At 38.4% G+C, this 12,179-nt stretch overlaps 1 protein-coding gene across 1 annotated transcript in view; it reads right to left on the bottom strand.

The window, feature by feature from the left end:
- The window catches only part of LOC107671242 (ubiquitin carboxyl-terminal hydrolase 36-like), a 23,859-nt gene that overhangs the window by 7,069 nt on the left and 4,611 nt on the right, over positions 1-12,179 (bottom strand). Inside the window, exons 2-15 of the mRNA XM_016464141.1 lie at positions 10,220-10,343; positions 9,313-9,534; positions 9,003-9,113; positions 8,641-8,743; positions 8,484-8,551; positions 7,251-7,321; positions 7,045-7,127; positions 6,776-6,887; positions 6,555-6,695; positions 5,716-5,816; positions 5,491-5,626; positions 3,124-3,477; positions 2,041-2,247; positions 1,444-1,559 (exon numbers count right to left, since the gene is read on the bottom strand). Coding sequence (XP_016319627.1) covers positions 1,444-1,559; positions 2,041-2,247; positions 3,124-3,477; positions 5,491-5,626; positions 5,716-5,816; positions 6,555-6,695; positions 6,776-6,887; positions 7,045-7,127; positions 7,251-7,321; positions 8,484-8,551; positions 8,641-8,743; positions 9,003-9,113; positions 9,313-9,534; positions 10,220-10,334 — 1,940 coding nt within the window. The 5' untranslated portion in view covers positions 10,335-10,343. The remainder of the gene's footprint in view (positions 1-1,443; positions 1,560-2,040; positions 2,248-3,123; positions 3,478-5,490; positions 5,627-5,715; positions 5,817-6,554; positions 6,696-6,775; positions 6,888-7,044; positions 7,128-7,250; positions 7,322-8,483; positions 8,552-8,640; positions 8,744-9,002; positions 9,114-9,312; positions 9,535-10,219; positions 10,344-12,179) is intronic.

Genomic DNA, 12,179 nt, shown 5'->3' with positions numbered 1-12,179 from the left:
TGTACATTATGTGGAAAATAATGTTTTTTTAACCTTAAACCGCATAAACACATTTCATTATACCAAATACACAAAAAAATGTTTTTTTTTAGCAACGTCATATGACCCCTTTAATAATCAGGTTGTAAAAATCAAAGCAACAGCTTTTAAGTGCGATGTCAAACAGCATCACTATGTACTGCCACTGTACTGAATTTACTCGTATTCATAGATGTTTATTAAATCACAGAAGAACAAAAATCGTATGGATTTGGAACAACATGAGGGTGAACAAATAATAATTTTTCTTTTGTATGTGAACTATTCCTTTAAATCATTTAACTTAATTACTGTAATTTAGATCAAACATAACATACGGGCTCCAATCAAATATTGTTTTGTAGATAAATTACTTTTGGAGTAATTTATTTCTGGTTTTTGTAACTTCACAAGTCAGCATGAAATTCACACTAATTATTTTCTAAAAGCATGTTAACAATCTTATAGCAAACAATTCATCCATGCACGTTTTTAGTTTTTTTGACCTCAATTTATCAAAAATGTCATACTTACAATTTTTTGTTACAATCTGATATACATCACAATATGGTAGAAAAGATCTGTCACTACTTCACTTTCACTATGACTTTAATGCAAGTCAGTGGGAGTTTTTCCGACTTTCAAAGTCAGCATGAAATGGAAATTGCGACCTACTTTTTCAATTTTTGGTGAACTATCATTTTAATCTTTTTAATTAAAGCATGAATAAACTAAATCCTAACTGAAATGGAACAAATAGTAACCAATTAGGAACACTCTTTTCAAGGCAAAAAAAACCCCTTATAAAACCGGTGTCTCCAGTCCTGCCCCTGGAGTTCAGCTCCAACCCTAATCTAACAAACCTGAACCAGCTAATCAAGGTTGAACAAGGTTGTAATTATCAAGGGTTTGAACTGAAGTCTGCAGGACGGTATATCTCCAAGAGCAGGGCTGGAGATCCCTGATATAAAGCATTCAGAAGACTCGATTCATGACTGATTTTACACAATACTCCAACAAACAAATCTCACACACACAACTAGTATCATCAATGCATTTCAGTACTGAATCAACTAGATTTATAATCAGCATTTCTTGCACAACTTGTTGCAATGATTTCTGGGGTTTTCTTGTCAGTGGAAATATTTGAGCTTTTGCAACAGCCTATGTGCTGCATTAAAACAGAACCACAGCTTGCTAGGTTTTTTTGGCAGGGAACATGTGGGATGTGCGCAGCCGAAAGCAAGCAAGATGTGTGCCGAGTGTCACGACAACAGCAAAGCAGCTCTGATGCGGCAAATTATTTACACACAGAACCAAAGCCTAAACTTAAACTTAACATTAATAATAAAGTTGGTGATTTCATCTGAAAAGGAAAGTCAAACTTAAAGTGAATCTGCTCTGAACTTCAGAGCGAGGGAGTACCTGTGGTGCGGGTGGGATGAGGCCCGGCTGAGGTGGTGTTTGGGGTCACTGGACAGATGAAGAGATGAAGGGGGTGGAGCCTCAGTGCTGCTGCTCGGGCTCTGCCAGGGACTGGCCTGCAGTTATTGACATAAATAAAAACTTTGTGGTCTAAAAAAAAATATAAAATAAAAAAAACATAGCCATGAAACGTGACAATGACAAAGGGACCCATATGGGGAAGAAATCAAGACCAAACAGAAAAAAAAAAGAAAGAAAGAAAAAAGCAGGAAGGGGGAAGGAAAAAAAGAAAGTGTAGCAGAGAAGAATTAGAAGTTGCTAGAAAAAAAAAAAAAAAGAAATTTTTTAAAAAGGACAGCAGTGCAGACTGCGAACTGACAAAACAGACATGAGCTGAAAGAAGTAAACGTATCATCATCATTATTATTACAGGATTAATATTGGCCAGTGTGAGCAAAATCTCAGAGCTCCAGGTTTTAAGGGAAGTCTTTTTCAACACCAGTACATCTATGAGGAATGAAGTGGACAAACATGGGAAGGCGAACACACAAACCAGCAGCAGATGAAACGAGGGTGGATGGAGCTGGTAGGACTGACCTTCTTGGCGGACAGGGCGAGTCGTTTGGCGGGCGGGGGTGACATGGTGCTGACGGGCTCTGACGAGACGTTGGTGAGGGCCTGGGGTTTGAGTTTCACCACCTTCTGCTCCTCTGAGGTCACACGCTCTGTGCTCTTAGCTGGAGACGCTGGACCGATCACTCTAGAGGCGTCACCAACAGGTGCGCTCCTCGTGCCAAAAGACTCCTGAGTGGAAACACAAACGAAATCTGAGGTGAACATCAAACTAGGGCTGGACTATACGGCCAAAAATATTAATCAATTTTTATCACATACTTTATATGATAGTGATATTTATCACAATATTAATTTACCATTAATGGGGAAAGAAATGCTTTCCATATGTTTGTTAGGCCTTGAGAATGAATATAAACGTAACTTGTTTGAACACAATAAAACTCCACAGAGTAAGCTACCTTGTAATTCAGGGGCTCATGAAATCCATTTTATTTTTCCTTCAATTCGGTGTTCTCCATTTTATTTTTTTCTGGATTAAATACATTTTTCATATTTGTGTCATAATTTCTTCAAGTTAAACCAAACTTTTATTTTGGTGGTTTGTAGTGTGTATTTGACGGTAGTTTTTCTCAAACAAAAGGTTAAAAAGCTTGTGAAGTGCCTCTCAGAGCAGCTCTGGAGACGAAGCTCATGTCCTCATATACTGAGACAGCAGATGCTGAAAACACAGTTAGTGTCGCGTGTATTTGAGTTTGAGTGAATAAGCGTTGCAATTAACGTCATGCACTGGCTGTTTACTTATGCTGTTAGATTAATCCATATCAAGTAAAAATGTTCAGAGCTGATCATCATCGACAAATTTTCTTGCAATCTCGATATGATTATTGTTTATCACCTAGCCTCACATCAAACTGCACTCATTTAGAATATTTAATGAATCTGTAGTGTTAGCTAAATAAAGGGAAACATCTTCAGACTTGAATTTGGTATTCCGGGATAAACAGTTTGTTTTTAAACAAATATACCACGTCATCATTACCCCAAACTCTTGTATGACTGCCGATCCACCACTTAAAGAGCATATACAAGTCCACGGAGTCTTACTTTAGACTCAGAGGAGGTGTCTGCCGAGGAGGTGTCGGACAGGGATTTGAGTGAGGTAGATGATGGCAGGCCGCGGCCCTCGCTGTTGCTCCTCTTGTCTGTGTTGGGTTTGGGGAGGCCGTTGGATGGAGCAGGAGTGCCGTTGCGGGACTGAGGCTGAGGTATTGGCTTCTTCACTTTCTTAAAGGGCTCCTCGATCAGTGTGGGTCCACCGGGCGGCTTGGGCGGGGCATGGGAGTTCCCCGTACCATTAGACAACTTCGGCGACTGGACCCCTGAAAAGTTCCTGGCTACTGGAATACCGAGACCCCCATCCACAGACTGGATTTTTCTCAGCTGAGCGGGATCGAGCTTCTTTAGAAGGAAAAATAAGACATTTTGAAAAAATTGCAACATTATCCAACAAGTGAAAAGAGGCCACCCATATCTATGACTCGCCAGATATGACTACGACATATATACGACATGAGAGAGATACGTCAGCCCATAAATTTGGATTAAGCCATATGTCGGATTTGTATTGTTTTGTGAGCTGCTCACCTGACTTTTCCACGATTTTAATGCTTTTTCCACAAGTTATTTCTCTTCCCAAATCCTTACTCAAGTCTCACCCTCAGTCTTTGCAGGGGATTTATTTATATAACGTTTATTTACCTCAATTCATTCACTTTTAATCCCTATATTTCCATCCTTAAATGTGGTAAAGTAGAAAACACTGTATATCAGATATATATTTAGTATTGCTGTCAAACGATTAATCGTTTGACAGCACTAATATTTACTTGTCAATATAACAGAATGTTTTTCAAGTATCGTTCATGGTTTTTCAGTTGTTGGTGAATTACAAAATACTGGTCTGTGTAATCATAGAGAAATGTTTTCAGGGCTCGAAATTCGGCGTGGGATTGCACATAATTCTGCTGATTCCCGCAGTTTCTGTGCTTATAATGTGGGAAATTCCCGCAAATATTTCAGCGTGAAAGATGCTCGGGACAGATGACGGAATGTATGGCACGTGCTTTTGAGTCTTACAATTTTAAACATTCAAGTGCTCAATTCAGTAACCGCGTGCTCTCTGTGAGACCGCTTTCTGTGAGCTCACACCCAAGAGCCCCGCATCTGAGTGCGCGCGACTACAGAATGAAGATGTGTTGCGCTTTTTGCGCGTAAACGACCAAATAGATACAAAATTATGTTAAAATGCCCGTCTTGATGAGTATTCACTTAAACAGTCGATTTATACTAAACATTGTCGGTATATAGGCTATTAAGTGAATGTAAACCTTTGAGAAACAAAACTTGTGTAACAGTTAGATCTGTGCATGAGCTCTTAAAGAGACAGCAACCTAAATAAACCTGCTGCTGTCTGTCATTAATGCTTATTTATACACTGAAGACCAACCAGTGTTATTTTGAAGTTAAATAGATTATTCAGTTTCTGTGGTATTTCTGTACCTGAATATTACGGTTATACCTACCTGAAAAACTTAACGCGCAGTTCATTTTAGTTGCATTTTGTTATTGTATTTGTTTGTGCCATTGCTTGTCATTTCTCTATTCTTATTTTATTACTAACTCTTTTCTTGTCTTTTTTAGTTCAAATAAATTCAATTCAGAGTTTGAAATCAAAGTTCTTTTTTAGTATCTTCCTCACAATATAAATATGAATCAACAACATTATAAATTGTAAAAAACAAATACACTGGGTGACGAAACATTTAGGTTGGATGATAAAAAAAAAAATAAATACCCCAACTCCCCCCTAAATTTAAAAAAACTCCCCCCATAAGAGCCACCTAAAGGGGGAATTTTCCAAAACAAAATTCAGGCCCTGGTTTTATCTCATGGGTTTCAGTTTTTTTTCTCCTCACATTTAACTTTCACACCATTTGTGCTTGTTAAGCACATCAGGTTTATCTGTACTTTTCCAGATGCAGGTAATTCAGTTCCACTTTAAATTTGTTAGGCTCTGTGTTTATAATAAATATTTATATTGAATGCAAATAATTTATTTTATATTTTTATTTTTTATTCTTGCTCTGTATACGGTTACATTTTTTGTGAAGTGAAGTTAACTAAAATGCATGTTTATTAGGTTTGTAAACATTTTGTTTGAATGGATTTATTTCACATTTCTAAATTTAATAAAATGCGACTATTGCTAGTGTTGTTTTTTTATATACTTATATAATTTATAAAAAAATGTGATATATATATATAATTTGTAAAACAATTTTGATTCTGTGCAGCTGATATTCAGGTGCAACTTTTTTGCATCCTTCAATGTAAATATTTGTTCGGTAAAAACAGGCAAATTCCTTTGGTTTTATTCATATCATATCTCCAGATTGTGTCAGACGTGCCTACCTTTGTAACCTGTGGTGAAGACAAAGGTCCATTAAGTGTGCTCTTCTTCAGCTGCTCCGGTGTCATGTTAGTTCTCCCAGAGTGCACTATGTTCTGCTTTGTGTTTGAAGCATCTGTATTTTTCTTTTCAGGGATCCTACCACAGAAAAGATGTGACTGTAAAAATCAGGCCTATCTACTGGGCAACAGCAATATGAAGCGTAGATGAAAAACCATGAATATTACCTCAGGTAAAAGAGGACATAGGCCTGCTGATTAAGGACAACCTTGATGTTACTGGAATGCACCATTGAGTCATTCATCTGGTACCACTGTCCATTACTGGCCTATGAAAGAACATTTGCATCAGAATATTAGCCATACAAATTAAACATGAAAAAGACAACAGGAAGTAACAACTTTTAAGTTCTCTCATCAAGATCTTGTTTCTCTTACTGGTTCCTTGATCTTCAGACCATTGTTTTTCGCTTTAACTTTGACTTACTGCCATCTATCAAAGGTCTTACACTCGCCATGTTAAAATACCAACATAATCTGAAGTCAGTGGTTTTGTGATGCATTATCTACAATGAGCTCTTCTAATTTGTGTTGTTGTGGGAAGACTTTGAAAGTATTGGCGGTAAGTTGCCACAGACCATGGTGAAATGTACAATCATTATACAGAAGACTTGACCTCTCAATGCTGTGATTAGCCAATCAGAATCAAGCATTCCAGAGAGTAGTAACCAATAAGTGAGTCCAGCGGTACCCGTTTTTTGCAGTAGCCTTGGTTCAAAGTATTTTTTCCCATTCATTTTTCAGCTACGAGGTTGACCAGAAACGCAATTATCTAAAAAAAAAAAAAAACTAGTGAACTGATGGCTTAAACAAATGCATATACCATCAACAACCTCTTAGCTCACAGAAGGTCTGTCTGTATTTGAATTGGAGTTTTACTTCCAGAACCTGACTATAGTAATAATGTTCTACAGAAAATAAAACAATCTGCTTTTAAAAAAAACAAAAATACATCTGAAATGAATAAACAACTGGATTTTATTTAAAAGCCATCACATGGCGCTCACCTTGACGTAGCAGTAGTAGTGTCCAGCATGGCAGCTGTACCCTGAGTGCACGAGGACGGCATAGAGGCCATACATCACAGGATCGCCCGTGCTCTGGGACATGTACGGGCGAATGTTCAGGAACTCTGGGTAGCCAACATCCTAACAGAAAACCATCAATCAGTGGGCTGATCACAGGCTATAAGCCTGTTTGCGTGTCAGTGAAATTAATAGGCTGATACCTTGGTAATTTTTCCTCCACTGAAGTTGGCGAAACGTTTAAGCGACAGCGTCAGCACATTCGATGTTCTGTGGACTGTGAACCTCTTAGTCGCTGGAACTTTCTTCTTACATCTAAAGCGAGAAAAGAATACGATGAACAACTGATGTCAAACTGTGGCTCTGGGTGGTTGCTTACTGGATCAAAAACTCGACTGGCCTGCATGAAGATGTTTTGATGGTATTGTACAAACTGCTAAGGAAGACCCATGGTTCTGGGTGTACAACTCACTTGGCACACATGTAGGCGTTCTCGCCGCTCAAAACATCAGGCTTGACAAATAGTTCCAGAGCACGAACGATGTTGGCCGCTTGCTGAAAAGGAAAGAGAGAGGGAGTTAATGTTATTCAGAGGAGATTTCAGTCTGGGGCAAGAGACATCCATCATCCTGATGTGACTGAACCGCAGGGCTCTGAAAAACAAAGTCAGACTCTCACCCGAATCTCCACGGCGATGTCCAGGTATGGGTCATACGTATCCGACACGCTTTTACAAATAGAGCACTTCACTGCAAAATCAGAGGAAACAATGTAAAGATCTCATGCTTTCCAGAAAATACGAAGCAGCACAACTATTTTCAACATTGATAGAAATAAATGTTTCTTGAGCAGCAAATCTGCATGATTTCTAAAGGATCATGTGACACTGAAGAATTAAAGGTCCCATATTAGTATTGTCTTTTGTTGTTATGGGCGCGTCTACAGATTTCTTGACATATGTCTATGTTTCTTGCATCTCACGACTATGTCGTGTATATAATAATGTTTGTGTGCATGTGTGTAAAACAACAAACTGACGATATATAATCATTTGTAATTGTATATACATTGTTGTGATTAATTGTGGCTGGAACAATAATGTAGCTGTAAAAATAGTTGCCTGCTGAAATTGAAATGTATATACACCTTCATCATGACTAGATAGACACGGTGAGTTTGTCTTTACTATACACGTTAGATGTGATACACCTCATAGTAACAATCCTGTCAGATCGTCCATCCTTTGAGTGAGAGTGTAACATTACAGGTCGGCCGATCTGGTTTCGTGGTTAAAGTTAACCTTTTCGACATGTTTCCGTGTTGTTGTTGCTCAGCAATGGCATGGACGTGATGTTGTCTGGAGGTTTGGCAAAAGGAGAGTGGGACGGTGGGCGGTGCTCAGGGTGGTGACTGAAGGCGGTGACTGTGTAGTTCTGACGTCAACTTTTTACGGAAGTCACAATGGTTCGTGAAAAATAGCTAGAACTTTATGCAGGCTGTGTGCATTTTACTGTGGACTGACTGTTTTGAAACTTATATGGTAGTTAAATAGTCCCTAGACCTCAGTTATCGTGAAAAAAGCAAGGAAATTTAAATTGACAATATAGGACCTTTAAGTAACGATGCTGAAAAATTCCGCTTTGCATCACAGGAATAAATTGCATGCAATAAAGGCATAAGATACTTCTTTCAAAAACGTTTTTTAAAAATCTTTCCGACCACAAACTTTTGAATGGCAGTGTATTATTTATCCATCTATAGAGATCATATAGCTATTATCTCTCAATCGTAACCTCAAAATTAACAATAAAATTGATTAATTCCTCTAGCCAGCAAAATCATCCCACTTTTATTAGGTAACACAGTCTTGGATCTCAATGCATCACGTTTACCTTTGATATTTGTGCTTACCTCTAGACCTCAGATAACCCCCAAAAATCTGGTGGACCAGCGTGGTGGCCTGTGTCTGTCTGTCCAGTCTGTGAGCAGAAGGGCTCATTATTCCTCTGATCCAATAAAACTAACTCTTGGGGTTTCTGCAGTAACTTAGTTACGGTAGTGGTCTTACTTGGGATATCCGTTCAAGCTAGCTTTCTGCATGGCGTCAATGGTGTAACGCAGAAACTCGTGAGCATCCTCTTGGCTCCCAAATCGAAAATGGCGAGCAATTTCTGAAGGATTTGAAAAAAAGTCCGGTTATGTCAGAGAATAATTGCGGAAAGGGAGAGAGAAAAGGATAAGTGATGTGATAATGAACAGTAAGGATACTCCCATGAGCATCTGGGAACCTCATGACTCAACACTTAGTCAGAGGCTACCAACGCAGTAGTCATCAGCAGCACTTCCTGTAACAGCTAAGTCATCTCTTAGCTTAAAAAGACATTTGGAAGTGCCGCATGTTTGCTTGAACAAATTAGAGGAAGCTCTTACTTTTCAGATCTCGGATGAATGATACAGGTTTGATGGCATTGCCCGTGTTGGCGAAGGCTTGGATGATATGGTTCTGCATTACACAAATCATGCAGAATCCAGATTGGTGACCTGAAGGAGACAAAAGAGGGATTTTACATCAGCATTCATGGTGAAATCCAGACAGGAAACATTCTATGGGACAAACTGGCTACCTCTACAATGTTAGCATTTTTTTTTTTCTTCAAAATAAATATATGTGCAACACACTGTCCAAGCATTCACATCTGTGCACTAGCTTAGAGTAATATTCACTGAAGCTCTTTCTCACAGGATCGGCTGTGCTCCTTGGAGAGCAGGTAGTTGGCCAGAGGCGGGGTGTAGGTGAGACACTGCACAGTAGAGTTGAGGAAGCAGGTGTTGCCCAGGTTGTGGAGGCCGGCTCCAACCCGATACACCCGTTCCCACTTCATGGACAGCTTGTTCCCAGGGAAGAGCATCTTCTGCGGAGCAGGGATCCCATCGCTCTGCCCGACACTCAGGTTTTCGGAGACTGTCGGAAAAGACGAGAGCAATTATTAAAAGAAAAATACCAATTACTTGCATTTTAAATCATATAATGATTACACATAGTATTTGGTGTCCTCCATATTACGTCATGTGTAGTATTAAGGTGTGGTTACATTTACCATTATTAAGCTAATGTTTCCAGGCAAAATCCATTCGTTTCAATAGGAATCCATTTGATCAGGAATTTCATGCAACCAACGACCAGTGGGAATTTCACCAAACACCACACCAGCTTTTCGGCCAATTTTCATGACGAAAACCATACTTGCATAATACAAATGCATGATAGAAACTAAATATATTTATGTCCAACTTTTCCTAAAAATTTTAAACTAAAGGTGAATTATTTTGAATTGAAAACTTTTCAAAGGTACCAAAAGAATAACATTTTCTCAAAGGACCAGAAATATTGGAATCTAATAACATTTTATTACTACTGCTTTAGCCGGGCTATCGTTTGGTGTTATTTTTAACACCATGCCAGCTTTTTTGGCAATTTTAATGGAGAAAACTATACCTGAGTTTGACAGAAACTAAACATATTTAAAGGGTTAGTTCACCCAAAAATTTAAATTCTGTCATTAATTACTCACCCTCGTATTGTTCGAAACACGTAAGACCTTAGTTCATCTTCGGAACACTATATTTTTGATAGACAGCAAGGTAACGCTGCAGAAGCACTTTCTTGGCAGATGAAGCCAGCAACTTGTTCAGGTCTCCCTCGTCGCTGGAGTCCTTGCGGCCCGGCTTCAGGGCCTCTTTGAGCTTGTCTACTATCGGCATTGTGTGTCACTGATGAAGAAAACCAAAGATTAAAGAACAAAAATGAGTCTCGGAAATTCCCATTTTTTAAAACCATATAATTTGGTTGTAGCCAGAAGTTTCAGTATTACTTGTAAAAAAAAAAAAATCCCAAAGATTTCCAATTCTTCAAAGCCAGTATAAAGTAACAAATCTGACGTATCTAACCAGCTCGTTCGCAAGTAAGCTATTCTAGTAGAATAGCTTCAAGTTTATGCCAACATTTCATGAAACTTATCTGGCAAACCGAACAAGACACAACTGAAATCAGGAGCCTGTACATCCGCTCATACCAATCAAGACACCAGGGACAATACAAAGTGTGATTTAGCCACAAACCACAAGACTGCACTAACATTGCTTTCTCACGCCTTGCAGATAACAACCTGCACAAAGCTACATGAAATGTAACATCCAAGCAATGCATCTGAACTAAATCCAATAGGTGAACAGTTGCATCAATGCATGCATAATATCACATCAATAAATGCACTGTAGCAGATTAAATTAAATACACCTATATACACACAAATGTATTTTTTTTTATAAATAATGTATCTCCAGGTTCAAGTAATTACAGAAACCACTACATTGTTTAAATCACTAAGTACTGAACTAAACTATGAATGAGCATCAATCACCTCATTTTCTTTCAAAAGCAGAAAAATTACATGTATTAAAGGAATAGTTCACTTAAAAAAAAAATAACATTGGCGTGGATTACTTGTGGATTATTGTGATGTTTTTATCAGCTGTTTGGACTCTCATTCTGCCGGCACCCATTCACTGCATTGGAAAATCTCTCCAAATCTGTTCTAATGAAGAAACAAACTCATCTGCATTTTGGATGGCCTGAGGATGAGTACATTTTCAGCAGATTTTCATTTGTGGGTGAACTATTCCTTCATCGAACGTTAAATAACGGGACCTTATTGTAAATTTGATCATTTTTACATTATCATTCTTTTGGATTACACAAAGGCATTAAAAGAGCCTTCTAGGCTCTAATTATTAATCATAACCAGGTTCTTTAGAAATAATCACAAAGCATCTCTTTCAGCTGGCTGTAATTCATTATGCAGACAAAGTCTCAATAGATCTTCAGAAAAAAAACTATAAGATGCACACTTTGGTGCATCAGGACACAGAAGAACAGTAAGGCTGAGTTGGGACCTGCATGGGCTTACTCATCAGGTCTAGTGCTGACGTACAGAGCAAAGGAGCAGCAAGCAGGCTGCACATGCATCAAAGCCACAAGGGCAGACTAACCTTCATGTGCGCTTGCGATTAATGGTGACACAGCCGAACGCAGTGATGTAACAACCCGTGCAGCTCATGTGCATTACGACATTAATTCTGCCAATATCACATGCATACATTCAACAGCAGATCTTAAAATAATTACAGCCAGCATGAATACAGATTCTATTAAGATTATCCACATTTATTCAATTGTGCTCAAGAAAACTAGAGAAACCTCAAATCCACAAAGAAATTATAAACATCAGGTTTTAAGGCTAGAATGATTTAATTATTTACAACAGTGTAATAAAAAAAACATGACTCTACAGAGAACATACAAATGTATAATAAATGAGCATTTGACAAGAACATCAAGCCAATGAGGAGAATCAATACAATTAATATTTGATAATGTAGCTTGTAAATCATTTGAGAGTTAAACACACAAACACACACACAAATACACTCCAGTCCAGGAATGATTCTAGCCTTTCCTCAGCAGGCCTCCCTTCAAAAAATGTCCCCATATTTTGACACTATATGGACTAGGGCTGCACGATTAATCGAATGCGATTGTCATGCGCA

The sequence above is a fragment of the Sinocyclocheilus anshuiensis genome, unplaced genomic scaffold (genome assembly GCF_001515605.1).
Source record: "Sinocyclocheilus anshuiensis isolate Anshui unplaced genomic scaffold, SAMN03320099.WGS_v1.1 scaffold2670, whole genome shotgun sequence".
NCBI lineage: Eukaryota > Metazoa > Chordata > Actinopteri > Cypriniformes > Cyprinidae > Sinocyclocheilus > Sinocyclocheilus anshuiensis.
This window is presented reverse-complemented; position numbering and strand designations above follow the sequence as displayed.